The sequence below is a fragment of the Yamadazyma tenuis genome, chromosome 1 (genome assembly GCF_029203305.1).
Source record: "Yamadazyma tenuis chromosome 1, complete sequence".
Lineage (NCBI taxonomy): Eukaryota > Fungi > Ascomycota > Pichiomycetes > Serinales > Debaryomycetaceae > Yamadazyma > Yamadazyma tenuis.
The window spans coordinates 1,848,534-1,875,129 of record NC_089461.1 but is presented as its reverse complement, the minus strand read 5'-3'; the positions used below and the strand labels follow the sequence as shown (position 1 = coordinate 1,875,129).

At 46.1% G+C, this 26,596-nt stretch overlaps 9 protein-coding genes across 9 annotated transcripts; 4 read left to right on the top strand and 5 right to left on the bottom strand. All coding sequences in view use genetic code 12, as the record gives it.

Moving 5' to 3' along the window:
* Positions 1–1,576: 1,576 nt before the first annotated feature.
* Positions 1,577–6,880, top strand: PSN45_000906 (uncharacterized protein; the record flags this gene model as incomplete). The annotated part of the gene is made up of 1 exon (XM_066157549.1): positions 1,577–6,880. The coding sequence occupies one exon, from the start codon at positions 1,577–1,579 to the stop codon at positions 6,878–6,880; it is 5,304 nt and encodes a 1,767-aa protein (XP_066013646.1).
* A 520-nt stretch (positions 6,881–7,400) lies between these two features.
* Positions 7,401–10,373, top strand: MIS1 (mitochondrial C1- tetrahydrofolate synthase precursor; the record flags this gene model as incomplete). Its single annotated transcript, XM_006688291.1, has 1 exon — positions 7,401–10,373. The coding sequence occupies one exon, from the start codon at positions 7,401–7,403 to the stop codon at positions 10,371–10,373; it is 2,973 nt and encodes a 990-aa protein (XP_006688354.1).
* A 152-nt stretch (positions 10,374–10,525) lies between these two features.
* On the bottom strand, positions 10,526–13,126 carry EPL1 (Enhancer of polycomb-like protein 1; the record flags this gene model as incomplete). Its single annotated transcript, XM_006688290.2, has 1 exon — positions 10,526–13,126. The coding sequence occupies one exon, from the start codon at positions 13,124–13,126 to the stop codon at positions 10,526–10,528; it is 2,601 nt and encodes an 866-aa protein (XP_006688353.1).
* Positions 13,127–13,964: 838 nt separating this feature from the next.
* On the top strand, positions 13,965–16,619 carry PSN45_000903 (uncharacterized protein; the record flags this gene model as incomplete). Its single annotated transcript, XM_006688289.2, has 1 exon — positions 13,965–16,619. One exon carries the CDS (start codon positions 13,965–13,967, stop codon positions 16,617–16,619), a length of 2,655 nt encoding a protein of 884 aa, XP_006688352.2.
* Positions 16,620–16,981: 362 nt separating this feature from the next.
* Positions 16,982–18,451, bottom strand: tmk2 (mitogen activated protein kinase 2; the record flags this gene model as incomplete). Its single annotated transcript, XM_006688288.1, has 1 exon — positions 16,982–18,451. The coding sequence occupies one exon, from the start codon at positions 18,449–18,451 to the stop codon at positions 16,982–16,984; it is 1,470 nt and encodes a 489-aa protein (XP_006688351.1).
* Positions 18,452–20,600: 2,149 nt separating this feature from the next.
* PSN45_000901 (uncharacterized protein) lies at positions 20,601–22,856 on the top strand (the record flags this gene model as incomplete). Its single annotated transcript, XM_066157548.1, has 1 exon — positions 20,601–22,856. The coding sequence occupies one exon, from the start codon at positions 20,601–20,603 to the stop codon at positions 22,854–22,856; it is 2,256 nt and encodes a 751-aa protein (XP_066013645.1).
* A 43-nt stretch (positions 22,857–22,899) lies between these two features.
* Positions 22,900–24,141, bottom strand: POT1 (3-ketoacyl-CoA thiolase with broad chain length specificity; the record flags this gene model as incomplete). Its single annotated transcript, XM_006688918.1, has 1 exon — positions 22,900–24,141. The coding sequence occupies one exon, from the start codon at positions 24,139–24,141 to the stop codon at positions 22,900–22,902; it is 1,242 nt and encodes a 413-aa protein (XP_006688981.1).
* A 374-nt stretch (positions 24,142–24,515) lies between these two features.
* PSN45_000899 (uncharacterized protein) lies at positions 24,516–25,100 on the bottom strand (the record flags this gene model as incomplete). Its single annotated transcript, XM_006688916.2, has 1 exon — positions 24,516–25,100. The coding sequence occupies one exon, from the start codon at positions 25,098–25,100 to the stop codon at positions 24,516–24,518; it is 585 nt and encodes a 194-aa protein (XP_006688979.1).
* A 47-nt stretch (positions 25,101–25,147) lies between these two features.
* On the bottom strand, positions 25,148–26,503 carry PSN45_000898 (uncharacterized protein; the record flags this gene model as incomplete). Its single annotated transcript, XM_006688286.2, has 1 exon — positions 25,148–26,503. One exon carries the CDS (start codon positions 26,501–26,503, stop codon positions 25,148–25,150), a length of 1,356 nt encoding a protein of 451 aa, XP_006688349.1.
* Positions 26,504–26,596: the final 93 nt, after the last annotated feature.

The window sequence follows — 26,596 nt, the reverse complement described above, 5'->3', positions numbered from 1 at the left end:
TCACGTCAATTTGGTAAAAGAGCTTGGGGGTAGTAAAGAAAAGAACCTTACCAATGGACCCGTTCACAATTCCATCGTCTCTGTTCTTTAAGTACATCACCTGAGCACCTGGTTTGAGGGTCAACACTCTTTCGCACATCAAGTTCTCTAATAGCTTCACATCGAATTCGTTGGACGTACTGTCTTCAGCCGTGAACGTGACGCTCTGCGAGCCAAGACTCTGAAGTCTTCTCTCGTTCGCTCTCTTGACCTCTTCTCTGGTGGGAAACAACTCGGTGGGCTCTATTCCATCTTCGTACTTCTTAACTCTTTGCAAGTCCAAGAACTTGGACACAATCGGAGACTCAAGACTACCAAAACGAAGGGCATTGAGCATATCAATAAGCTCATTATCGCCTTTCTGTCTGAAAACCTGAGTCAAAAGAAGAGTTCTTTGAATTACTTGACTCCATGATTTACTCTCAAAACAGTATTGCGCTTGTCCGTTTTTACTAACAGGGGGCAACTGGAAAAAATCACCTGTACAGACCACCTGGATACCTCCGAATGGTACGTCACGGCCTCTGAGAAGACGGGCAAGGGCGTCCAATTTGGTGAATAATGCTCCATCGATCATCGAGATCTCATCAATAATCAACACTCTCAACCGCTGCCACTTCTTACGAAACGCTGGTTTCTTCTCAATGATGTTCTTCAAGGCCTCGGCCGACGCGGCCCCTATGCCAATCCCCAAGTACCGGTGGATGGTCTGTCCCCCAATATTACATGCAGCCAAACCCGTAGAAGCAGTAACTCCCACAACTTCACTGCCGTACTTCGAGTAGAGTCGTCTCACCAAGTCTCTCAACACAACTGACTTACCCGTACCAGCACTACCGGTGTAGAAAACGTTCTTTTTGTTATCGACAATCTGAGTTATTACATTCAACTGTTCTTTGCTTAAATCCACCGAAGAAGTGCCAGAAGAACGCGACAAAGGCCGTTGGGGCGCCTTAGGCTTCATGAGACGTGGCGCCTTGATCGACTCTCTCCCAAGCTCTTGCATAATCCCTGTTAGGTTTCTCTTTTTCGGGTATGAAGATATATACTCAATTTCTACTCCGGCAGTAGATTGAGAAAGCTGTTTTTCAGGTAGAACCTTGGTTCGAAAGTTGTTGATCTCCGGCGAGTCGAAAGATGTATCTGAACTCTGAATATCTTCGAATCCATCATTCTGTGACGCTCTGGAAAGAATTGAGTCTGACCGCTTGAGGCCTAGCTTCTTCTCTGGCGTGGTGAGGGAAGAATAGTTGGCGATCTGGGAATTGGAGGCCAATTTCTGGGGTTTTTTGCCGGGTGCCGCAAAAAAGTTGGATATCAGCGACTGTCGCTTGGCCACCGGCCCATTCTTGTTGGTTTGCAAAGACATCTCTGTAGTTACAAGGTGAAATGGGTGGTGTAAACAAGAAGAACGCGCGGCAGAATCGAGTCGCGCCAGACAGACGAATGCGCGACATTGCGGCTCCCGCGCGGTGTCGCAGTCTACACATACATCACTTAAACCACAATTACACCTCACAATTCCCACCACTTTGCCATGAACATAGGCCCCCACGGCCCCGACGCCCCACCACCGTGGGAGTCTCCACCGCAACCGGCCCAGAATCCGGTTTTCAAAACTCCCACCAAACGTCCCAGTGTGTTCACAAAGGGAATCAAGAAGCTCCAGAAATCATCTTCTATCCTCAACCTAAATAATACCTTCCCCCTTAGCGAGAACATCCTCAAGGCGCCCTCCAGTCCACGATCGCCCCAGCGCCACTTCCACCAGCCGGAAGCCAGCTCGTTCCAGGCGATTGGCTACTCGTCTGTTAAATCTAGCACCAAGGAACCCATACATGTAATGCATTTGCCTGCCAAACAACGACACCCGCCAGAGGCCCCGGTGCCGTCGCCACGCAAAGTTCTGTCATCGTCTCAGAGTCTGGATGGAGCGCCTCGCCCCACCTACCAGAACGGGGGTGAGTACTATCGTACCAACTCGGGTGCTAGTAGCAGCACTGCCAGTTTCGCCTCGCTCGACCCCAAATCCCGCTCTGCTAGCTACAGCGGCGATACTCATACACAACAGTTCATTGGCGTTGGATACGGCGTTGTGGACGAATTCACTCCGCCCAAAATTGTAAATAGAACGGGTCCGCCAACATCCAAGCGACCAGAACGGCCCCCAGCGACCTTCACCTCCCACCAGAACGCCTCCAAGTCGTCGGTCCAGTCGATGGACTCGTTCACAGGGAAACAGATGCCGTCAGTTCCTCGGGCTCTGCTGCCGTTTTCCCCTGAAGCACCTTTAATTAATGCCAAAATACGCCTGAAACCATCGTCAGTGGGTCTGGCTCAACAAAGCCAATTGCTTCAGTCATTCTCGGCCGTGGTCTCAAATATGGGTCAGACCCCAGATCTGGTGGTGGTGGACCTACTATTTGAACGGTTGCTTAGTATACGAGCATTTTCTGATAAAGCTGTGCAAAAACTAAGAGAACAACCAACAAAGAGAAAATGGGAGTTGCTCCTCCGAGAAAACGAAACCAACGATCAGTTCGACCTCAGATCCATGCTCAGGCAAACGGTAGTACGTTCCCACAACGAGGATTCGCTTTCTCTTGGAGAAACTACCACCAGAACCCTCACTAATAGTGACGGAGAATCTGGTCCGAGTATTCTTTCGTCCAATTTGTTCCGGAAAGGGAAGCCCAAAGAAGGATCCCCCGAATGGTATGTGCACAAGGTATTTAGTGACAAGTTGAGCGTCAAGGACTATAGGAAACTAGAGAAGAAGCTCGCTACGTCCGACAAGTACCATAATTCTTTGCAGTGGACAAGTCAATTTGTGGCTTCCCAGGGAGAAGCGGCATTATCGGTGATTCTCTCTCGAATCAACAAGAAGAGCATCAAGTCCAATGAGGAATTTGATAAAGAGTTCCATATCATCAAGTGTCTTAAGGCCATTCTTGTTCAGCTGGGATATGAGGATTCTGACAGCGATGCAAATTCCTTCATATACAGTGGGTATGCTAACAAGCTCCATATCATCAAGTCCATCACCTTCTCATTAACGTCTCCAAGACTTGCCACCAGGGTGTTGGTGACCGAAGTGCTTATCTTCCTTGCCTATAATCGTGACTCGGAGTCTTTATCGTTAATACTTGAAAGTATGACTGCTCTACAGGATAACCTAGGTGACTATGTTAAGTTCCAGCCGTGGTTGGGATCATTCGAGTCTTTTCTCGACAAGTACTTTGTTGGTGACCATTCCTCTAAAGCAGCTTATCACGCAAGTATCAAGAACTACTCTTTGACTACGTTGTTACTCATGAATGCTATGGTCCAACAGGCAGATCTGATCAAACTCAGAATAAGCATCAGAAGAGATCTCGCAGACTCCAGACTAGGTAAGATTATCGACAAGTTAGCCGTTATAAGCGATGCTCGAATCAATGAGGAAATTGAACGATATGAGTCTTATGCTGAAGAAGACTATAATACCTTCCTCGGGATCGGAGCTGACAGTTCCCAAAGCATTGTTTCCTATGATTTCGAGGATCAGGATTTGGATGGAGTTTTCCAGCAGTTGAAACAACAGTATCTTTCTCTGGATCTTTCCAGTGAAATTGAGCTTAAGTCAATACTCAGCCAGTTGGTTACATTGAAGAATACGGGACGGCCTCCTGAGGACACGCATAGGCTATTGAAACTAGTGGAAGCTACGATCCAGAAAATTTACATTGAAAGCTCCAGTGCAGATACTCCAACTGACCTTGTCGAAACTTCAATCAAAAGAACTCTTGAACAAGCTGCCAATAATGAGATGATGACCGAGAAACTAATGAAGGAGATTGTTGAGTTACGGGAGGAAAATAGAAGATTACGCCAAGATGATGTTGATGCTAACTTGGAAACTTTAAGAGGTGAAACCCTTCTCAGTGCCGATATCATTGCTCGCCAGGAGAGACAGATTGCAGTTTTGATACAGGAGGTTCTGGAGTTTCGGGACAAAGAAAACCAAAGGAAACAGCTCGAGTTTCAAACGGTTGCCCCTATTAAATCCACTTTCTTACACCCTAAGGGTAAGAATTTGATGATCGATGAATTGGAATCAAAGATCGGTAAGAAGTCCCCAACTGGATCACATGCTGCTAGCAATGATTCCATAAGTACTCTGTCTCAGGAGAGTGGGTTTACGCGTTCAAGAGAGGGCACCACTTCGGGTACGGTTTCAAACCCTATTTATGTCCCAGAAGCATCCAGTAATCAAGCGAATTCAAAGCGGACTCAGGGAATACTCAAGAACACCGGTGTTTTTGGTCGATTAAAAGAACATTCGGATCACAGCAGCCGCCTTTATCGTCCTCCTACACCACCTCCCTTGTTTGGTCCCAGAAAAACTACCAATTTGAATCTGGAAGATGATGATTCAGAGTTTACTTTTGAAGACTACAGAAGTGTTAATAGACATGAAGGGGTTGGTGGACAGCACAGTGAACCCATTACTCCTCCTATCCCACTGTATTTGAAAGCATCAGGAAGTACGACATCTTCGCCTCGTGGTTCTGCGGTACTGCTCGTGTCATCATCCTCAGTTAAACAACATGCTCCACATTCAGAAAGCACTAATGATTCTCCACCAGCGGAGAAATCATCGGTGTCTACCGTTCCCATGAGGCTGGCCGAAGGTTTGATACCACCACCCCCACCACCTCCACCGCTCCCACCATCGTTCGCTCAGGCACCTGTACCTGCACCACCACCACCACCACCACCCCCACTCCCACCATCTTTTACTAGTGCCGTTCCACCACCACCACCTCCTCCTCCTCCACTTCCTTCATTTGCCAGTGGAATTCCGCCTCCTCCACCACTTCCACCTGTTTTAGGAGGAACTGAGTCACCAACGATACCTGCACCACCCCCTCCAATGCCAACTTTCTTAAATAATCCAATAAGCAGAGCTGGGACTCCACCTCCACCACCTCCACTTCCAGCTGGATCAATTCTTGCTTCGCCAGCTTCCGAAGACAACACTCCTTTGAGATCAAGAATCCCTGCAGATGTGTCACAGCTGATGGAACCGGAGAATTCACCTAACCCGAAGAGTCTCATTCCATCATTAAAACCTAAAAACAAACTCAAGCAGATGCACTGGGACAAAATTGATGACATTGATAACACATTCTGGGGAGATATCGAGCACGAAAAGCTTTCGGGGCAATTGAAAGAGAGGGGGATTTTGGAGGAAGTGGAACGTCACTTTGCAGTCAAATCCACTCAGATAAAGTTAAGGAAGGATTTACTGGGAGGCAAAACGAGTACCGATCAACCGAAGAAGATTTCTCTTCTCACAAGAGATCTTGCCCAGCAGTTTGGAATTAATCTTCATATGTTTGCGGCTGCTCCTGTTGAAGACTTGATCATGAAGGTTCTACACTGTGACAAAGATATTCTTGACAACGTTACTGTATTGGAATTCTTTAATTCCGAATTGTTGTCCGAATTCAATGAAACCACGATCCGAAACTTCAAGCCATATTCCTGGGAAGTGTCTGATCCAGAATCCAAACCCAAGAAAGATCCAGCTGAACTTGAAAGGCCAGATAGGGTCTACCTTGAGTTATGTTTCAATTTGAGGCACTATTGGAAGTCAAGATCTCGTGCACTCTTGTTGATGCACTCGTACGGCAGAGACTACATGGATTTGTTGAAGAAGCTTCGTATGGTCGATGAAGCCAATGCAAGCATCAGAAACTCTGACAGTTTGAGGCATGTGTTGGGAATCATCAGATCCGTGGGGAACTTCATGAATGATGATTCCAAACAAGCTTTAGGGTTCAAAATCGGAACTTTACAACGATTGAAGTTCATGAAAGATGACACCAACGCTATGCACTTTCTTCATTATGTCGAAAGAATCATTCGTAATACGTTTCCAGAGTATGGGTCATTTGTTGATGAGTTGAGTGTGCTTCTCCATGTTCAGAATTTATCGATTGAGCAAATCGAAACTGAAAGCCAGGAATTTGACCGGCAAATCAACGGAGTAGCCGAGTCCATCCTGAAAGGAAATCTCAGCGATCCAGAATGCTTACATCCAGAGGATTACGTGTTGAAGAAAGTGGCGTCCCCACTTGAAAGTGCTAAGATCAAGAACTCACTTCTTCAGTCTCATGTCAAGACAACCATGGAGGAGTACAATTCTCTAATGACATATTTTGGAGAGAATGTCAAGGATAGTTTCAGTCGCAACACCTTTTACGAGAAGATTCTGATGTTCGTGAGCGAATTCAAGAAAGCCCATATAGAAAATGTCCAGAAAGAAGAAGAACAGTACGCAGCCGACAACCGGAAACGGCTTGTTGAAGCAAACAGCAGGAAAGTATCTGAACGGGATACCAGCGGCAGCATGAACAACAGCGAGAGCGAAAGTACCCAGGATGACGAGGATGCGGACGAACTGCACGGTACCATCATGGATACCCTCCTTGAGAAATTAAGATCGAGTGCTGCTAAATCTTCAGATACCAAGTCATCAGAAGACACCGGATCAGCCACCAGCCGAGATAAACGAGTGGACAGAAGAAGGAAGGCGCTCTCGTTTTACTCATCACCGTCGGTAGACCAATTGGAGGATAACAGCAAGAACGGATCTGAGCTTTCATTCAATGACTATGAAAGTGTGAATGATTTGAAGAGAAGATTAACTCGAAGAAGAAAGGATGGAGTTGGGGGAAATCACAGCTCCTCGTCGGTGAACAGTGATACCACACTTTTAAGAACACAAGCTATGCTTAGCCGGTTAAGACAGGAAGAGTTAAAGAGTGGTGAGTTATCGGTGTCGTCAGACTAAACACAGCCCTATTATAGATTAATAAACGAGAAATGATTTATTTTGCAGCCGTAGGAGGACGAGTCAGAATTGAGTCAAAATTGACTCTTCCCTGACAGCCGCACGCCCTGTCACCGCTACCACCACCAGAGTCACATGCCGATTCGCTCCCGAGTCACACCCGAGTCACGGGCCCTCTGACTCTGGTGCCGGGTGCCCTTTATCAGTAATTTAACGTCTGATTCCAAATCAGGATCCTGTTTTATACCTACCAACACTCACACATATCGAATCACCTCCAGAAACCCATTTTTAAACTTCCAACCATTGATGGCTACAACCCTGGTACCTCCGGACCCCTCGGCCAATCATCGTCTCCCGTTCGGTGACTCACCTCCGGCGAAAATTTTTCCAACCACTGTGGAAACTCGCCCAGCCGACCTCCTGCACACGCGCCCTCATCTCTAAAATATATTTTCAGTTACTCAACCTAGTATATAATCTAGTGAATCTTCTTCAAAACACAAACACCAGAACCAAGATGCTTAGGACCAGAACCAGGGCCTCGCACGCCGCGCTCCGGCTCGCCCGCCCCACCGCGGCTAGAGCCTTCCACCCTTCTCCCGTGGTACTCGATGCTTCCATCATCTCCGGCCTCAAGCTCGCCAAGTCCATCAGAAGTAACATCGCCAATAAGGTGTTGGCCTATAACCACGACAAGTTTGGTACCACCAACGCCACCTTTGACACCATCAGATTCAAACCCAACTTGACGATTATCCAAGTCGGCTCTAGACCCGACTCGTCGGCCTATGTGAACTCCAAACTCAAGGCCGCCAAATCGTCCAACATCAACTCCCGTCTTCTCAAGTTCGACGAGCACATCACCGAAGAGCAGTTGCTTGAAGAGGTCCAGAACATCAACAACGACCCCAAAGTTCACGGATTGCTCATCCAGTTGCCGCTTCCTCCTCACATCAATGAAACGTTGGTGACCAATGCGGTGCTGACGGACAAAGATGTGGATGGTTTTGGGCGTTTCAACGTAGGAGAGTTGGCCAAGCGTGGTGGCCGCCCGCTATTCAAGCCGTGTACGCCCAGCGGGGTCATCGAGTTAATCAGAACCACCGGCGTGGACATGCGTGGAAAAAACGCAGTGGTGCTTGGTCGCTCTGATATCGTGGGAAATCCAGTGGCTGCGATGTTGAAAAATGAAGACTGTACTGTCACCATCTGCCACAGACACACGAAGGACTTGCCGCAGTTGTTGGGCCGTGCCGATATTGTGGTGGCGGCCATTGGTATGCCTGAATATGTAAAAGGTGAATGGTTGAAGGAAGATGCCATTGTGGTTGATGTTGGCATAAACTACAAGGCCGACGCGGCTGCAAAAAATGGCAGAAAGTTGGTGGGAGACGTTGATTTCTCACTGGCGGTGCAGAAGGTTCAGTACTTGACTCCAGTACCGGGTGGAGTTGGCCCCATGACGGTGGCCATGTTGTGTTCCAACGTATTTGATGCTGCAATGTTACAGGAACAAAAGAACCACCAGCACGCATTCAAGCCTTTGCACTTGGCCCTCCAAGACCCAGTGCCTTCCGATATTGCTATTTCTAGAGCCCAGCAGCCCAAGAAAATCACCAAAATCGCCCAGGAATTGGGGCTCTTGGAAAACGAGTTGGAACCTTATGGCCATTATAAGGCCAAGGTGGATCCAAAAATGGTGATAAGCCGTCTTGATGACTTTGCAGAGGGTTCCATCCAAGAAAAGGGGAACTACGTGTTGGTGGCCGGGATCACCCCTACTCCATTGGGTGAAGGTAAGAGTACCACCACCATGGGATTGACCCAAGCTTTGGGTGCACATTTGGGTTACAACTCCATTGCCAATGTCAGACAACCTAGTATGGGACCCACTTTTGGTGTCAAGGGTGGTGCTGCTGGTGGAGGTTACTCCCAGGTGATTCCTATGGACGAATTCAACATGCACTTGACAGGTGACATCCATGCCATATCTGCTGCTCAGAACTTGCTTTGTGCAGCCGTCGACACAAGAATGTTCCACGAATACACGTCCAAGTCCATCAAAGGATTCTACAAGAGATTAGTACCTGTGAAGAAGGGCTCCAGAACTTTTACTCCTTCGATGATCGCAAGACTCCAGAAATTAGGAATTCACAAAACCAATCCTGATGAGTTGACGGATGTGGAAATCACAAAGTTCGCCAAATTGGACATTGACCCCGAATCTATTTCTATCAAGAGAGTCGTCGACTGTAACGACAGATTTGTGAGAGAAATCACCATTGGTGAAGGAAAGAATGAAGCTTCCAAGTTTCCTCCTCGTAAATCGGGTATGGACATCACCGTTGCTTCTGAATTGATGGCTATTTTGGCTTTGTCTACCTCCTTAAAGGATATGAGACAAAGAATCGGAAAAATCGTGGTTGGTACCCAAAGAGAAACCGGTGAAGTCATTACCTGTGAAGATATTGGAGCTGCCGGTGCTTTAACGGCATTGCTTAAAGATGCCATCAAGCCCAACTTGATGCAAACTTTGGAGGGAACCCCGGTGTTTGTGCATGCTGGTCCTTTTGCCAACATCTCCATTGGCGCTTCTTCTGTGATCGCCGACCGGTTGGCCTTGAAGTTGACTTCTCCTTCCAACCCTACCAACAATGGTGAAAAAGGATTTGTTGTAACTGAAGCCGGGTTCGACTTCACTATGGGTGGTGAAAGATTTTTCAACATCAAGTGCAGAGCCTCTGGTTACAAGCCGGATGCCGTAGTTTTGGTGGCTACGTCTAGAGCATTAAAGTTGCACGGAGGTGCTCCAGACGTTAAACCAGGACAATCTTTACCTGCTGAATACTTGACAGAAAACCTTGAATTCTTGCAAAAAGGATGTGCCAACTTGGCCAAACAAATTCAAAACGTCAAGCAGTATAACGTTCCGGTTGTGGTGGCCATCAACCAGTTTGAAACCGACACTGCTGCTGAGTTAGAACTCATCAAGGTTGAAGCCAAAAAGGCCGGAGCCGATTTCGCAGCCGTTACTAACCACTGGGCTAAAGGTGGTGAAGGAGCTTTGGAATTGGCCAAGGCGGTTACCGAGGCTGTAGAAATACCAAAGTCTACTGAGCAAAGCTTTCTTTACGATGTTAACTCGTCTGTGGAAGACAAGATTTTGACAATTGCTCAAAAGATGTATGGGGCTGCCAACATTGAATTATCCCCATTGGCTAGGAAACAAGTGGAAACCTACACCCAACAAGGATACGATAAGTTGCCTATTTGTATTGCCAAGACCCAGTATTCGTTGTCTCATGATCCATCTTTGAAAGGAGTTCCAACTGGTTTCACCATTCCAATCAGAGAAGTCAGATGTTCTGCTGGTGCTGGTTACTTGTATGCTTTAGCAGCTGAAATCACGACAATTCCAGGTTTACCAACTCACGCTGGGTTTATGAATGTGGAAGTCAATGAAGACGGACAAATAGATGGATTGTTTTAGTCCATCTTGTAGAATAGAATAGAAATGCATAACAATAATATCTACAGTAGAATACTACATTCTCTAATGCACACTATTATATTATGATGCTACAAACTATGATACAGATATGTCAGCGGCTGGCGATGGTAGCTACCTGCGCTATGATTTCATTAGCTGGCAATATTACTTGGGGCTCTATTCGTAACAGGAACTTGAGATGCATTGCTTGAACTGGTTTGTGAGGTGGGGACATTGGAAGCTTTCCCGGTAGATTCACCATTGGCAGAGGCGAGTTGAGCTCTTTGTTGTTGCAACTGACGAGCATTGTTTCTCATTTGTTGCTGTTGAAGAGCAGCTCTCATTCTCACTTGCTGAATGTATGCCTGCTGTCTTTGATGCACGGATTCCCTCAACAATTCATATGATTTAGATAACAACATAGAACCGAATCTAATTGACTGAGTCTCATCGCTGATGCTATTCAATTTTGAAGGATCTAAACTGAAAGGAGAATCAACGTTTGTCTCATATTCCTTGGACGATTCATTATCAAACAACCAGTGCGACTTCCATCTCTTGATAGAATCATCAGTGGAACTGTACACATTGACGACATTCTTGTTTTCTGTCAAGGATGATACATGGGAGCTGGTATCTTCATCAGTTTCAGATTTGTCTTCGTTAGCCTCGTCATTTTGACTTGAAAGGTTCACAAATTCATCTATAGGGTCATATTCCTTTGCGGGGTGGACAATTCTGCGGTCAATAAAGTTTCTGTTGAAGCGTCCCACTCTTCTTCTTAATCTGAATACAGGGTCAGACACATTGGTTTCATTGGTTTCTTCCTCAACTTCAGCATTACCGTACCCATTTGTGTAAGAATTGAAGCTCCGCAGTTCTATATTTTGCAACAAAGTTGCAATATAACTCTTTTGAGAAGAACTAGAATATCCAGAAAGCAAACTTTGCAAATGAGAAAAAGGCTTTAAGGGAATCAATTCACCACTCTTCCCATCAAAGGTCTTGGAACCAGGTAATGGCTTATTTCCATCCTCCAAGATATGTTTCAATTTGTTACTGAGTGAGTTGGATGTATTCATTTGGTGGAAGTCAGCTGACGCAATTGAAGAATAGGGAATATGCTTCAACTCTTTTGACGAAATCTTTTTGTTAGTGGATATATTGAAATAAGGCTGGAAAGGATCATCAGTAAAGTTGACATAACCTTTATCTTGTTCTTTCCGCTTGCGTAACTTATCCAAGACGGCCTTCTTGATGGTTTCGTTCTTCTCCTTCAAAACCAAGGAAACAGTCACCAAGTCCAAATCAGGAATCTTAGAAGGTGGTAACTTGACATAAGGTTGGGTTGAAGAAGAAGTGCCGTCTGGTCTGAGGTTACCATTGATGGCACTGATATTAACATCTGCCATTCTTGGATCTCTACCATATTTCTTCTCGCGTTTGATTTTGGCGAGTTCCCTTTCTCTTTCTCTTCCTCTTTCTTCTTCTTCCTCTTGTTTGACCCTTTGAATCTTCTTCTTCTTGTGAGGGTAAAATAAGTAATCATCATCGACACTGATATCAGCAGCTCTTTTGGCAGCCTTTGCTTCACATCTTAATTTGAATACTTTAGCTTCCAGTCTAAAATACTCCAACTTTAAAATCTCCCTCTGACTGACATTGAACATGATATCACGGGCCCTATGTAAAGATTTTTGTAATAACCGGATTTTTTCAATCCCAATGGTATCGGCTCTTCTGGTTTTACGGGCTTGTCTGAATTCTCTCCTTCTAAAACAAATGTATGGGTCATTATCATTGTCCTTTTCGTTAGCATTGGGGTCTTCATATTTCAAAGATGGAGTGATGGATTTGCCATGTCGTTCGATTTTTCGTTGCTTCCAGTGGTTGTAAATCGTCTCGCCAAAAAGTGTTAACAATTTAGTGATGGCCCTGGGCGTATTCTTCTTATCATCACTTTTAGGATTCTTGTCAAAGGACGTAATAAAAGGCTCAAAGTTCAACTCTTTCAGAAGTCTTTCCTTAAGGGTGTTTGAAGAAATATACTTCAAATCAGTTCCCATTTGAACGTATGGATTACCTTTGCTCGAAGATTTCACCTCTTCTATAATGTATGAGCTTAGTTCTTTATAAGGTAAAATCTTTGAGGGATCCATGGATAAGTAAGGTTGCTTCTCTTCTATAAATTTTTCAAATTTGCTGATGACCATTTCGAACTCCAACTCCGAAATCTTTGTATCTTTGGCATTAATCTTTTTCTGTAGAAACTCTTCATCTTCTTCATCCATATTATAATCAACACCAATTGTATCTTCCACCTGTGCACTGTACTTAATATAGATGTCGGGTTCGACAAAGTCGTGGTCATTGTAGTACTTGTGGGCGTCCAGCCATATTCTGGAGGCATCCGGGGTGGGAATATATACATCTTTCTTGGAATCGTCGTTCTTGGAACTCAATAACGCTCGTTGGGCCGCATTAATAACTTGCTGAAGATGGACTTCGTCTTCTTCGTTCTTATCCACACCGGTCTCGATTGAATTAATATCTCGTTGCTGACCCGAAGCACCCGAATTGTTCAAATGATGGATCTGACTGGGTTCAAGTTCATTGGCAACGTCCTGAGCTGGTAAATCCTTCAGCTTGAAAATCACCAACGGTTGTTTGACGGAAATCTTCCGCTGACGAAACCTGGCCCCTGACGCCGACAGACTCTTGCTGTTGCTATTCTTTGATTGGGGTACTGCCATATTAACGATGGATTAAATGATGCATCAATCAGCGTGGGCGTTGATTATGGGTGTCTGGGTGCGACTTGTTTATTTTCCGCCAATGTCGGTTGTCGACGACGAAAAAAACTTCAAATAGGGAGGCAAAGGGATTAAGTTAAAATCAATTAATCAATCAGCTATTTGCGAGGATGGAGAGCTGGCAACTGGGAGATGGGTTATATTGCACGTGTACACTTGCAAAGCTTATTTCGTGTCAAAACCTAGGTCACTTGTGTACCTTAAAAACGTTGTTGTTACCTGTGAATGTGAGGTGTGTCGTTTAGGGGCGGGAAAAAAATTTCTGGTTTGTGCCGGGGCCTTGCGACACAAACCCCAAGGGATGGTGCGCGCACGCCATGGGCCCTTGAGACGGGACCACCCAGGTGGGAGGTGAATGGATGGGACCCAAGATGGGAGTGAGCATGGCAAGGGGCCAGGAAGGGTAGGTGGGATCACGTAAGTGGAGCTAGGGGGCCTGGATCTCGGTGGCAGTGCTGGCGGCACCGGTCAGAAGTTTCTGGAGGTGGCCATCGATTTAGCTCCAATGCCATTCATACAGATGTAGGCCCGGCCATTACCCGCTAGACCACACGGCCCGGTTGGCTGCACCCCTTGTTTTACTCCAGGACAACTGTGAATGCGCACAGCGCGTTCTGTGTATGGTTCTCCCCATCACCTTTCTGGCAACTGCTCACTCTTGGAAACAATCGTGAGGAAAATGAGATGAGTCGCGAGGATTTCTGATGTCGTGACAGGTGATGTCGCGGGAACGACACGGCCCCAGTCCTGTCCACTCCGCGCCTAGCGAACATAGAAAATGGGGAAACAGAACAATTATACCTCTAAGTCCACTATGACGCTGACGGCCATCCAAACAGAAGAGCTCCCGCCGCTTGCTTCGTTCCTCTCGTCGGTGGCCCCGGGCATCAACGAGCTCCACGATAACATTCACTTTACCCACGACTTCTCCAGCCCCAAAATCCCCCAGGCATTCTCATGGCCACTATCTTCTTCCAACTCCATCCAAACCGCCCAATTGACCCCCACGTACCTCAACGTGTCTCGCCCCGTGCTCAACCCGGGCCCTGGCCTCTTTGAATCCAACACCTACGTGTCGTTGCCGTTCCACATCACTAATTTGTTCAACCAAATTATCGACACCAAGGCGAATAATACTCTTGATGGAGGAATGCAAATAGGCGCCAACGTCGGGTCCATGATGCCCGACCCGTTTCACCTCGTGCACTTGAATCCCGGGTGCCTCACAGAGATCATCGAGCTTAACAATAATCCCCGGTACACAAACCCATTTGTCGATTCTAACCGCCTGGACTCGAAGAACCCGTTCACCAAATTGACGTCCAACTTCAATAAGCTCTTGAAGATCGCGGGTCCCGGCCACGAGGTGGCGGATTCCAACTCGCTCTTCTCTGTGTTCGACTCGTTTACCGAATTGGTTCCCGAATTCTCCAACAAAAACCAGTTGGTGTTCAACAAGTTGCTTGCGTTCAACGAACTGTCGTACTACAACGAGATCAGCTCCGTCAACACCAGCCGGTTGTTGATTTCTGCAAATGTCAACGTGGTAAGCATCATGGCCTTGGACCAAGACTACAACTACTTACACACCCAGTCGGTGACGTCCAGTAAGCCCTACACCTCGTTGCTTGAGAAGGCGGATCAGGAACCAAAACTGTACCAAAAAGTGATTGAAACCCCTCTCTTGCGATTCAGTCTTAAGAACCACCTTGTGGTCACGTGCATGAAGCTGTTTAACTTCAATAACACCCCCTTGCTGGTGTTGGGCCTCAATTCAGGAGAGATATTGGTGATCAATTTGAAGACCCTCACCTATAAGCTCCTTTTGAGCAGCCAAAGAATGGACTCCAAGTTCAACTCCAGCATAAAATACTCGTCCAACTTGACCAACACGCCAGTAACGTGTTTGGATATCCTCCACCACCCAGTCTACCATTGTGTGTTTGTGGTAGGAACCTCCAGCGGTGAGGTGCTTTTCGTCAACCCATTTTCGAGTGACATTGCCAAATACACCAAGACTATAGTGGATAAGGACCAGTTTGTGACTTACTTTAAGAAGTTTGATTTGAGTCCCTTCAGCCCCAAATACGATGCTTCTGAGATCATTGGGCATATCAAGTTGAGCTACAAACCTATGACAAGTATAAGCTCCACCACATCGTTTTTGAACAGCTACTCGGTCTCTTCACATTTGAACCCCATGCTCTTGGCGGTCGGGGCCGACGATGGACTCGTGCGGTTGATTTCATTGACATCTACATCGGCCCAGAACTACGGGTCCAATTCGAAGTCGGTAGTGCTGGACTTGATTTCTAACTATTTTCACTATGGAATTCGATCCGTGACGTTTTCACCCGACTTTAAGTTTTTGGCAGTAGCAGGCAACGGCGATTTGATCGAATTATTCAGACTTGGCTACTATAACGTCAACTCCTTGGTCCACAAAAACCACTCTCAAGGACTAACTTCTGGAGGAAGGAGATCAAGAAGTACCACTGTGAATAGTGCATCGTCTGCGTCCATTAATCCTTCCAACAGTTTGAGCTTGTTCCTATCGCCAACAGTGACGTCCCCGTCGGTTTCTCTTGATGTCAACTCAGCCAATCCTCCAGAAGACTCAAGCTTCTGTGTGCCTGCTGTCAAGGATATCCGGTTAATGTGCCGATTACGAGGCCATGCCAATACCATTTCCCGGGTGCAGTTTATACGTGAAGAACAGGTGTTTGAGTCTGAACTCGAAGACAAAAAGCCCAGCAGTTCGCTCTATCGGTTGTTAAGCATAGGAAATGATGGGAAGGTGCTATTCTGGGAATTCGACTATAAGGCTTTACCAAAGGTTAAGCGGCCTGTGCTGTCAACTAAATCCAAAAAGCCCTCTTCGGCACAAGCTGCTACACATCTGCCTCTGTTTGTGATGCTGCTGGCACCTCTGAAGCGTAATCCCAAGATGAAGTCAGGAAAAACGGACACCTCCTTGGGGTTACCGTTATCCAACCTAAGCTCTCCAAGTGGCAGCCACAATAACATGAACAGTATCTTGACACAGGCCGATGGCAGTCAAGCTCCTCCCTCTCATCTTGCATCACAAGTGAACCTCGAAGAAGTTATGTACGATCAGATAAAGGGGATCTTGGGCCTCTACGGCTCTCTTTATGAAATCAGGTTTAAAAAACACTACACAAGCCTAATAGGAAAGACTGACGATTCCAGGTTATCTCACTTTCTGAGTATCGTTCATCCTATTGTGGATGATAAGTTGGTACCTTGTATTGAAACCCCTGTCTCCTCAGTTGATATGAGCTACTGGTTCTCCAATGGCCAAATTTCGGGGGTTTGGGTGGATGGAAGGTACTTTTGGTGCTTCGGAAGAAATGGTGATCTTATCACATACCAAATCCTGGGACTTGAAGAAAACAACCGTCCTTTCAAATAGATATGATTTAATAAAACTCTTAGCAGGCGATGTAGAGAGATGTCCTGGGAGAAATACAAAATGCACAAGTGTTGTGTCTATAAATGGCAGTATATAATTTTAAGGAGATAACATTTGTGAAAATCACAACAAAGATATAAATAGGCTGAGTATTAAATAGTTCAGGAAAAATATAGCAGAAGGAATCAGAGTGCTTAAATGAGGTATCCCACTAGGGTAGTGAAGTATCCATACACGGTCTGGTACCCAAATATTACTATTTTGATGGTGCAATATTCACTTACTAAAAAGCGGAAAAGAACATACCACCAAATATCAATTAGAACCTTTTTTTCCTATAATATTAATCCTCAGCTGTACTACTAAATGCTATTAAAGATGTTCCCGTCCATTCCAAAACCGAGCTCCTCCTCGAGTCGGAATAAATCTTCATTATTATCGAGTTCCCCCAAATTGTCCAATTGTTCGTCTCGAGAGAAAGTAAATTCGTCCAACTCTTGGGGCTTGGGAATCAGCTCGTAGTATTGAAGGTTCTGTGCATCGAGGGAGTTTGTATCCACCTCAGCACTTACATTATGCGAATGAGAAGGGTTAGGCATAGTAGGGGTAGCTAAATCCATGCCTTCCATTTGTTGCTGTTGATGTTGTTTCAACTGCTCCTCATATCTCTTCTGTAACTGCATCTGTAGTTGAATTTGTTGCTGTTCCTGGATGGGTTTCCGTACAAACTCTCTGAACGACCGGACTTCGTCAATGATTATTTGCTTCATGGTGGGGAGGTCATCGATGGTTTCAAAGCTCTTGAAGTCAAACTTAATTTGACATTCAGGCTCGTCCTGTGGATCATGCCAAACCTGAAAGTATGGATGTTTCAAAGCTTCGTCGACGGTGATTCTCTCGTACGGGTCTAGCGTTAACATGTGTTCCAATAAGTCCAACGCAAGGGGGTTGGCGGTGGGGAATAGCTCTGAATATTCCACTTTTCGAGTATAAGGTAACGAACGAACGTAGTTCTGGGCTCTAACAGAGCCGATCTTGGTCAATGTCAGTTCTTTAGGGGTTCCCAAAATGAGCAAGATCTGGTTCAATTGGTCGACGTAATCCTTGCCTCTGAAGATGGGTTTTCCTCCCAATAATTCCGCTAAAATACATCCTACCGACCAGATATCGATGGCTTTTGTGTAGTTGGTGAAACTCAACATGATTTCGGGGGCTCTGTACCATCTGGTGGCGACGTATTCGGTCATGAAACCAGCATTCTGTTCGGGATCTTCAGAGAACCCTCTGGCCAAGCCAAAATCACAAATCTTTAATTCACAGTCGGCATTGACCAAAAGGTTTCCTGGCTTCAAGTCACGGTGTAACACATCGGCAGAGTGGATGTACTTCAATCCGCATAACACCTGGTAGATAAAAGACTGGTAGTGTTGATCTGTTAATGGTTGGCCTGAGCGTATGATCTGGTGCATATCACATTCCATCAATTCTTCGTAGAGGTACACCTCGTTGAATTCACCCGTCAACGGGTTAGGAATGATATCCAAGTCATAGAGACAGGTGATGTTCTTATGGCCCCTGAAAAATTGTAAAAGCTTCAATTCCCTCAAGGATCGTTTACACAAGATCTTCTTACTGAAGATGTTTGTGATTTTTTTGATGGCCACAAAGCTTCCTTCTGTGTCATTGGCAGAGCCATCGTCGTACTTGGCCGAGCACACTATTCCATAGGCGCCATGGCCGAGTTCCTTGACGATTTTAAATCTCTGATCAATGATAAACTCCTGGTTGAATACCTTATTGACGGTTCTTCCTGCGTGTGATAGGTCCGACATAGAATGGGAGTGGATAAAACGACAATACTGGCGCTAGGTATACGATCCTAGAGACTATCTGATGGTTTAAAACAAAGATATACCCCAATAAGTGCCTGTTTAAACTAAGCAATTTGGTGGGTGTGAAGATGAGTGAGATTTTTATTCCAAACTTTTTGGTCTGAAGGCCGCGTCTGTTGTTAAGGTATCTCTCAGTCGGATGTTAAATTAGACTTAATTATAAGGGTAACCTACAACTGAATGGTAATTGGCAAAGTATATAACCGAATGAAGCTATGGGCCCGGCGACCATCACAAAGGACCAAGCTATAAAAAGAACCACCCAAAGCCGTATGGTGTTTTGCATATCAGTTCTATTTTTATCTCAATAAAGTGCTATTGGTTTGATTTGTAATGATTTCACGTAGGCGGAACTGTGCAGCGTTGAGGTCCACTTTTTTATCCGGGCCTTAGGCCCGATCCGAACTTGCTCCTATCTGCAACAGCATGAAAATCATCACCTGTTTAGGGTCTTGGCGTACGTGGGGTTGTTGCACTGACGGATGGTGTAAAATGTCCATCCATATGTTGGGATGAAATGTCCAGCCATATGTGAAAAGAAAACGCTGGTGCTACCGTCCGTCGCCCGAGTAACTTCCTACTATTTTTAAGCCCTGGTGGTGGTACCTGGGTCACCACACGCCAAATCTTAAAACTGTTGGGCTTCTTGATAGTGCAACCGTGATGATCATCGCACTTTTGGATTTAAAGTTCCGCAATGTGAGAAAATTACCACCGCAGCCACAAACCAGGACCTGTACCTGGGACTTGTGTTCAGGTGCATGGATTTAGCGAGGTGCACCATGCTTTTGGGATGAACGTCGCATATACTTTAGCCGAAGGGCGCAAGTAACATTCAATCTCGCTTTCTGATAAATTAGACAATTACTCACCCAGAACTCATAATATCGCACACTCAAATGCACAATGGATTAATACCATGAGCCATGTTGATAGATATCGCTGTTTTAATAAAATTAATAACGCAAGAAGTCTCTAATATTGAAAATTATGAATCAGACAGGTTGATTCAACAATCTGGAGTGTTTGATTTTATTTTGTATATATTCAAGCGGTACTGATTTTGCTGCTTCTTTGATCCGCAATGAGAGAGTCTCTTTGAAGTAACCTTTCCCTTCCAAAAGAAATTGTTTATAAGGACCAGTTACTGTACTTCTTGCTGTATCCTACTCTTGTGATGATACAGTTTACGGTTTTTGCTCAAGGCCGGGGGCTTATAGAGAAGGACCCCCAATACTAGAAAGAGTTTTTTGTGCACTCCGAGGTGCCTTGAGGAATAATAATAAAAGCCAAGTAATGAAAAAGTGTCAATATAAATAGCTCCCATACGCTACAATGGTACTATCGTTAGAGGTTTTTGGGCTAAAAATTCATCCCTCTCTTATATTCACCAAGATAAGCTTGCGAACGTCTAGTAATACCTAGACAACCGCAGGGATCATGTGGTGGGTCAAGAAGATTCGGTACAACGAAGAAGATTAGTTGCGTTCAATGTCGTGGCTCGAACCGGCTTTTCTTATTGTGATCCTGCAGTTGTACAACATCGATCCAGTAGTTTCACCTTAAGGTTCACCTTTAAGGTTAAGAACCTTCAGGTGACATCAGAAACCTGAAACTGCGAGCGACTTTTCTATCCAGTTGCATGCGAGATGAAAGACTATTCTGACGACACTCAGATAAGTATACAGTGATGGCAAAACGATCGCTAGCTTAGTTCGATCGCACCAGAAGTAATGAAGTTGATAGGCCGGTGAAGTTGTGTTCAAAAGGATTTTGTGTCCTTAAAGCTATTTGAATCATGCCAAAGCCACTAATTTTAGAGCTAAAATTAAGGAATAAACACCTTTAGCCGATGAGCGTATCATAGAACTTTAACCCCTTTACCCAAGCTACATTCTTCTTGCTTCGTATTTCGTGGGCTAAAATACAGCTACACAAACCTAACCTTCCTTTGGCAGATCAACCGTTACTCACAACCTTCTCTTATATATTTGGCTAACAAAAATGCTCGAATGTTTTCTCCGCGCGCTCTCACCTGTGCGACCTTTCAAGTCTCCTAAGCTTACACAATTGTTCGAGACCCTCCACTATGAATATAGACAAGTCGGGATTCGAGGACCTCGCGGCGTTGTTTCTCCCAGACATCCTGAACCAGAACCTAAGCGGCGGCTCCAACCATCATCGGCACCAAGATCACGGGCCTCCATCCCAGATGCCCAGTGTGAGCTCGACCCCCACGCAACCCAATCCTTCGAATTCTGGCCATACCGCCATCAACAACAACCTGCTGCCCCAGTCTGTTCTACGTGCCAAGGCAGAACAAGACCAGCACCAGTTCTTGCTGCCTCCCAACTCCAACTCTCAGTCGAGTTTTGCCAACTTCCTCAGTAACAACGACTTTATCACTTGGAAACTCCCGCCAGCCTTTGGCACCAGCACCACGTCGGTCTCTGATACGCCCGGGATCACACAGGCTACGGGAGCCCAGGCCCAACTGTCCGCCAGCGACACTTTCGACAACCACGCCGAGACCCACCATGTTGGGCACTATAGCAGTTTTGTGCCGCCAGAAGCATCGCTATCACAGCTCCACCACCACCACCACGGTCAGTACTTTGGGTCCGGCTCGAGTCAGGCAGGCCTTTACAGCAAGCAGCTCGACCCAAATTGGCTCACGGGCCAGGGAGAATTGGACTCTCGAATGTTTGGTGACCCCAAGTACAGTCTTGGGTATCCCCAGCATACGGGTCAGGACCAAATGGACTTCATGTACCAGCCGCAGCCGCAGCTTCCGCCCAACTTCACGAGCGACTACGACAGCGTGGCACGAGTGCCTGTGGCCCAGTACCAGAATGGAGCGACAGCTGCTGCCAGTGATGAGATAGGCTCGAAGAAGAGCGGCAAGAGGAAGTACCAGCGCAAACGTAACAAGAAGGTCCCCAACACGTCAGGCATCCAAATCGATTACTCGTCTGCAAAGTTGATCAAGTTACTTGATCTTCGGTCCAAAAAGTTGAACCAAGACTACAAATTGCTCGACCAGAAGGGGAACGAGATCCTGGTTGATTTCAGGGGGTTCTTGAGCGGGAGAGCGTTGACGAACGACTATGACAACAGCAAGTATATTCTTGGGTTGTTTGAAGAGAAGAACGAGGGTCTGCAGATCAAGAACAAAACCATACGAGCGGACCCCAAGGTGATTTCGTGCTACAGAAGAAATTTCATCCAGGTGTCGTTGAACTTCAAGTTGTTGGGGTTCAAGGACTACAGCGAGGACGACTCGAAGATCTTGAAGTTGCAGACCAGTGAGTACGGATATAACATCACCCGAGTGGTCAAATGGTTCAAAATCGAAATCACTGCCCTTTCCACTGCTTCGGCCGGCCAGCCGGTACTGTTGGTTATCAATGAGGACTCGAAGGAACGCAAGGAAGAAGGCCATCTCATCACCAATAAAGACGACCATGTGGTACTGACTCCTATCAGCAGTACCCAACAAATCATCACCTTGAACAACTCCCAGATCACCGATGGTAACATCGACACCTTCTTCACCATCAAGAAGTTGCAGTTTAAGAATGCCACCTCCAACAACGGCAAATTTCTCTTCCAGAACTACTACTACTTAAAGATCAAGTTGAGTGCCATTGTGGCCGACTTGTACTATGATGATTATATTGACGAGGACTTTTCGGTGGCTAACTCCGACAACAGCCGAAACGAAATTAATCTCTTTGAGTTGCAGAGCGAGCCAATGATTGTTCGAGGCAGAAACCCGTCTTTTTACGCCGAGAGAAAAGATATGTTGGTCAAGGGCCGTTTACCTCTGTTGAAACTGTCATATCTTGCAGCCACAAAAGTCGATACAGGAGATCCTTTAGATTTCATGAAAATCGACTACAACCTGTCGGAATCGACTACTGACCGAGATCCTCAAGCAAACAATGAAGGAACTGAAGAAGGAGATGAAGAAGAAGAGGATGAGGATGAGGGAGACGACGATTTTGAAGGTGATGCCCTTGAGAATGAGAATGAAAACGACGCGCCGGCAGAAGAGCCCAAAAAGCCAAAGTCCACCACGCCCGTACCAGCTACCAGCCAGACAAAATCGATTCCTCCAGGTTACAACCCCAACCCGTCGTCCCTTAACTTAGAAACAATTGGGAAAGATGGTAACCACTACAAGTATTTTCCAATTTCCAATGTGTACTATCTTCCACCTATCAATGTGGTTTACTTCCCACACGGAGTTCACCACGATATCGCTAAGATGAAGACGGCATCGCCAGCAATCGAAGAAAAGAGTGTACACCGTAGAAAGAGCAGTAACGTCTATTTCAAGTAGGTCATTTATTTTAATGTGACATAATATAAAACTCGAATCTCGCCTATTCCTTAATAAGAACAGAAGCAGCACCCATACCGGTACCAATACACATGGAAGTGACACCAAATTGGCCGGGCTTCAACAATCTCAAGATGGTGGCATATTGTCTAGCACCAGTAGAACCCAATGGGTGACCAAGAGCAATAGCACCTCCATTGATGTTCACCTTTTCTCGTGGAATATTGCAAGTGTTGATAGAGTACAAGCACTGGGAGGCAAACGCTTCATTGATTTCAAACACATCAATGTCATCCACCGTCAAGCCTGACTTCTTCAAAGCTTCGGGGATGGCCACAGCTGGACCAATACCCATGATTTCGGGTGGACATCCCACTGCCGAACACAAGACGTACTTGGCTTCAATAGGGTATCCCTTGGCCTCGGCCAACGATCTTCTCATCAACAACACAACAGCAGCACCGTCCGACACTTGCGAAGCGTTACCGGCGTGGGTGGTACCAGTGGCACTGAAAGCAGGTTTCAATTTAGCCAAGGATTCGGCAGTAACTCCCTTTCTTGGACCTTCGTCGGTGTCAATCAACACCGACTTGTAAGTGACATTGTCATCGTCATCTTCTTCGGCAATGAACGACTCAATTGGCAAGATCTCGTCTTTGAAGGCCCCGGAAGAAATAGCCTTTTCGGCCTTGTTGTATGACTCAGCAGCAAACTTATCCTGTTCAGCTCTGCTGACGTTGAATTGGGATGCAACGTTTTCGGACGTGATCCCCATAGGAATCAAGCACTTGGCCACCTCTTCATTTTCTTGCAAGTGAACATCAATCTTAGCCACTGCCAGAGGTCCGTAATTGGCACTCATACTTTCTACACCAGCACCAATCCCACAGTCGATTTCACCAACCTTAATCTTGTTGGCGATTTCGCTGATAGCCATCAACCCGGAAGAACATTGTCTGTTGAGGCCGATGAACGCAGCCTTGTTAGGGATTCCGGCTGCCAAAGCGGCACCTCTGTGTTCGGTGGAACCAGCTCCTCCGTTCAACACGTTACCAACGGCGACATCTTCGATCAAGTTAACATCAATACCGGTCTTCTTGATAAAGGCTTCAAAGAGGCCCTTTAAAAGGAAATCGGATCCTACATCTTTGAATCCACCTTTACCACCTTTGGCCAAAGCAGTTCTATAAGCAGCTACCACCACCACATCATCAGGGTTTTTTTGAAGCAAGGCTTGCTTGGAGTTAGGGCTTAATTGTCCGGATAATTGGTTTAATCTTTCCATGATGTTGAAAAAAACTTGGAATGCAGATGAAGAAAAAAGCTTGCAAGCGGTTATCCAGTGATATTTATATCGACAGGAATCCCCACAGGTATTTGGTAGAGATGCGGATATTTGTCACAAAGCTGGGGAATATCCGAGGATGAATTTTCATATGAAATGGGGGGGGGCGCGAAGCCAGGCCGAGCGGCCGAGGACACCACCGCGAACGGGGCCTTTTGCTGACGCCAGTGCGCTGCACGCCAGTCATCTGAAAAATAAGGTCAGTGCTTCCTGTGCCTAATCCACTACACCGTCCTTCAGTAGTCACTACCCAAGTGTCACGTGCATTCCCCAACCTCTACCATTTATTATCCTATACGAAAACCATAAGATCTCTAGTCTTCTCTCTCAAACGAGAAAATCCCTATAAACGGCTGAATATGGCTCGGCCTCCCGTCTGGGCACTTGCCCCGAAATATCAACGACGGCATTGAGTCCTCTTCCAAGTTGGTTTCTCCCTCAAGCGTATTCCCCGTATCGATCTTGTCAAGCGGCTTGGGCGATTTTGAAGACGACTGGTACAGTGAGCTGCCGCCCGTGCTCACCGACGCAGGGGATTTCCCCACCAGCTCTTCGTCCTTTTTGTTGAGCTTCACTCCCGCAGGCCCAGCAGATATATCTTCCGACCCCTGTGCCAACGGCGAAATCTTCGTGAAATCAATCCGCAACATCCCGTCGTCCTCCACCACGAGGTAAAGCTTGTACTTTTGGTCCATAAGATCTTGCAGGTCGTTGTAGTGAATTAACCCTTTTGTGGACCCTGTGATCAATCCCATCGTGCTGCCCACACCCATGATGTTTGTGCCCTTAACTTTGATGTAGAGCCCAGACAACCCAAATGGGGAGCAATGGATCTCTAAGTCACAGTCGTTGGCGTATTGGAAACTTATCTGATCGTTGTCGTCTTGTATGGGTTCCATTGGGTTGAATGTTTGATATTTTGTGCGCACCGCGAAGTTTTATTTGGCTATACAGATAAAGCCGATCCGAACTGTGACGTGAGCTCAGTGTACAGCCGGTAGGCGGCAGGGTCCATACAGAATACGTTTAAGTGGTTGGCCAAGTAGTTTATACGTGCCACGAGATTTTCACTGGCGCCCGCAGCCCCGTGTGCCTGGAATTCATCGAAGTTTCGTATGAGGTTAGTCTCGTACTGGACATAATTACCGGTAGCATTCAGAAATTGACCAGGCACCTCGAGCGTTACACTTCGGCTTGGATACTCTAGGGGCACAGTTATGAGAATCTCGATCTTACCTCTGTCTACCCATGTTTGTGGTAAGTCTTCCGCCATGTACACGGGTACAAATATTTTGTACTTGGTATATAGTTTAGACCGGTTGAAAAGCTTGATATCAGCCTTCAATTTTTGGTGGAGCTGTTTGAGAAGCTGGTTCCGTTTGTTTTCGTCCACCGGCACCGCATGGACCTGCTGCACGGGGGTAGGGGCTGGCGACGGTGAAGGGGAACCTGAAACCGACGTCAGCTTTGATCCTTTAGAAGGTTTCCCCTTGACGAACTTGATGGTTTTCCGCTTTTCTTGCTTCAAAAACACCTCAAGAAACCGGTCGAGTGTCAATACCTGCGAAAGAAGGCCTTTGCCGTCTACAAGTTGGATCTGTTCCTCTAGTTCTCCTTCTGGTGACGGTAATGGTTTACCTGCTGCTAAAGAAGTGATTCTCTTAAACCCAAGCTCTATATTTGCAGCAAACCCCCGGGGAATCTCGTCATTGAGGACGTAGATCGATGGAATTACCTGCCGATGGGGATACTCTGCAGGTATACACAAACTGACCTTCAAACTGTCCAAGTCAAAAGGGAAATCGGGATCTGATGGTATAACGATGAATGAAAGGTATATAGCTTGGTCCAGCTGGTTCTTGATAAACCTCTGAAGGTACGCATCCAAGGCCTTGGCCTCGTCTGGTTCGTCGGCCAGTTGGGCGATGTTTTTCATCGGAAGTCCATTTATTGTCACTGGCTTGAACTTCCGAATGAGCTTCTTGATTTGTAGATACTTGTAGTCTTTAGTCACATCCACATCACGAGGTTTGTGAACATGCTTGTTTTTGGAGTTACCTGTGGCCTTTTGTGGTTTTGGGCCTGCTGGTGATGGTGATTTTTTTGGTTTATTTGATTTCCTCGACGGTCCAGGGTTTAAGTTTGTTGATTCAGTGACAGCTGCGTTTACAGGTTTGTTTTTGCGAGCCTTTGACGGTCTTTTGCGCTTCTCAGGGACGGAAGATTCGGAGGAACCAACAGGGCTGCCGGCGACTGGCCTTGGCTCTGCTTGTTTTGTAGTTCCTGATGTACTTGAAGCCATTTGAAGATAGTGATAATTTGACACCGCGAAATTTGGGATGAGCACAAAATGCCCCAGGCATGAATACTCAAACAGTTTGGTTTTTGATTAAGA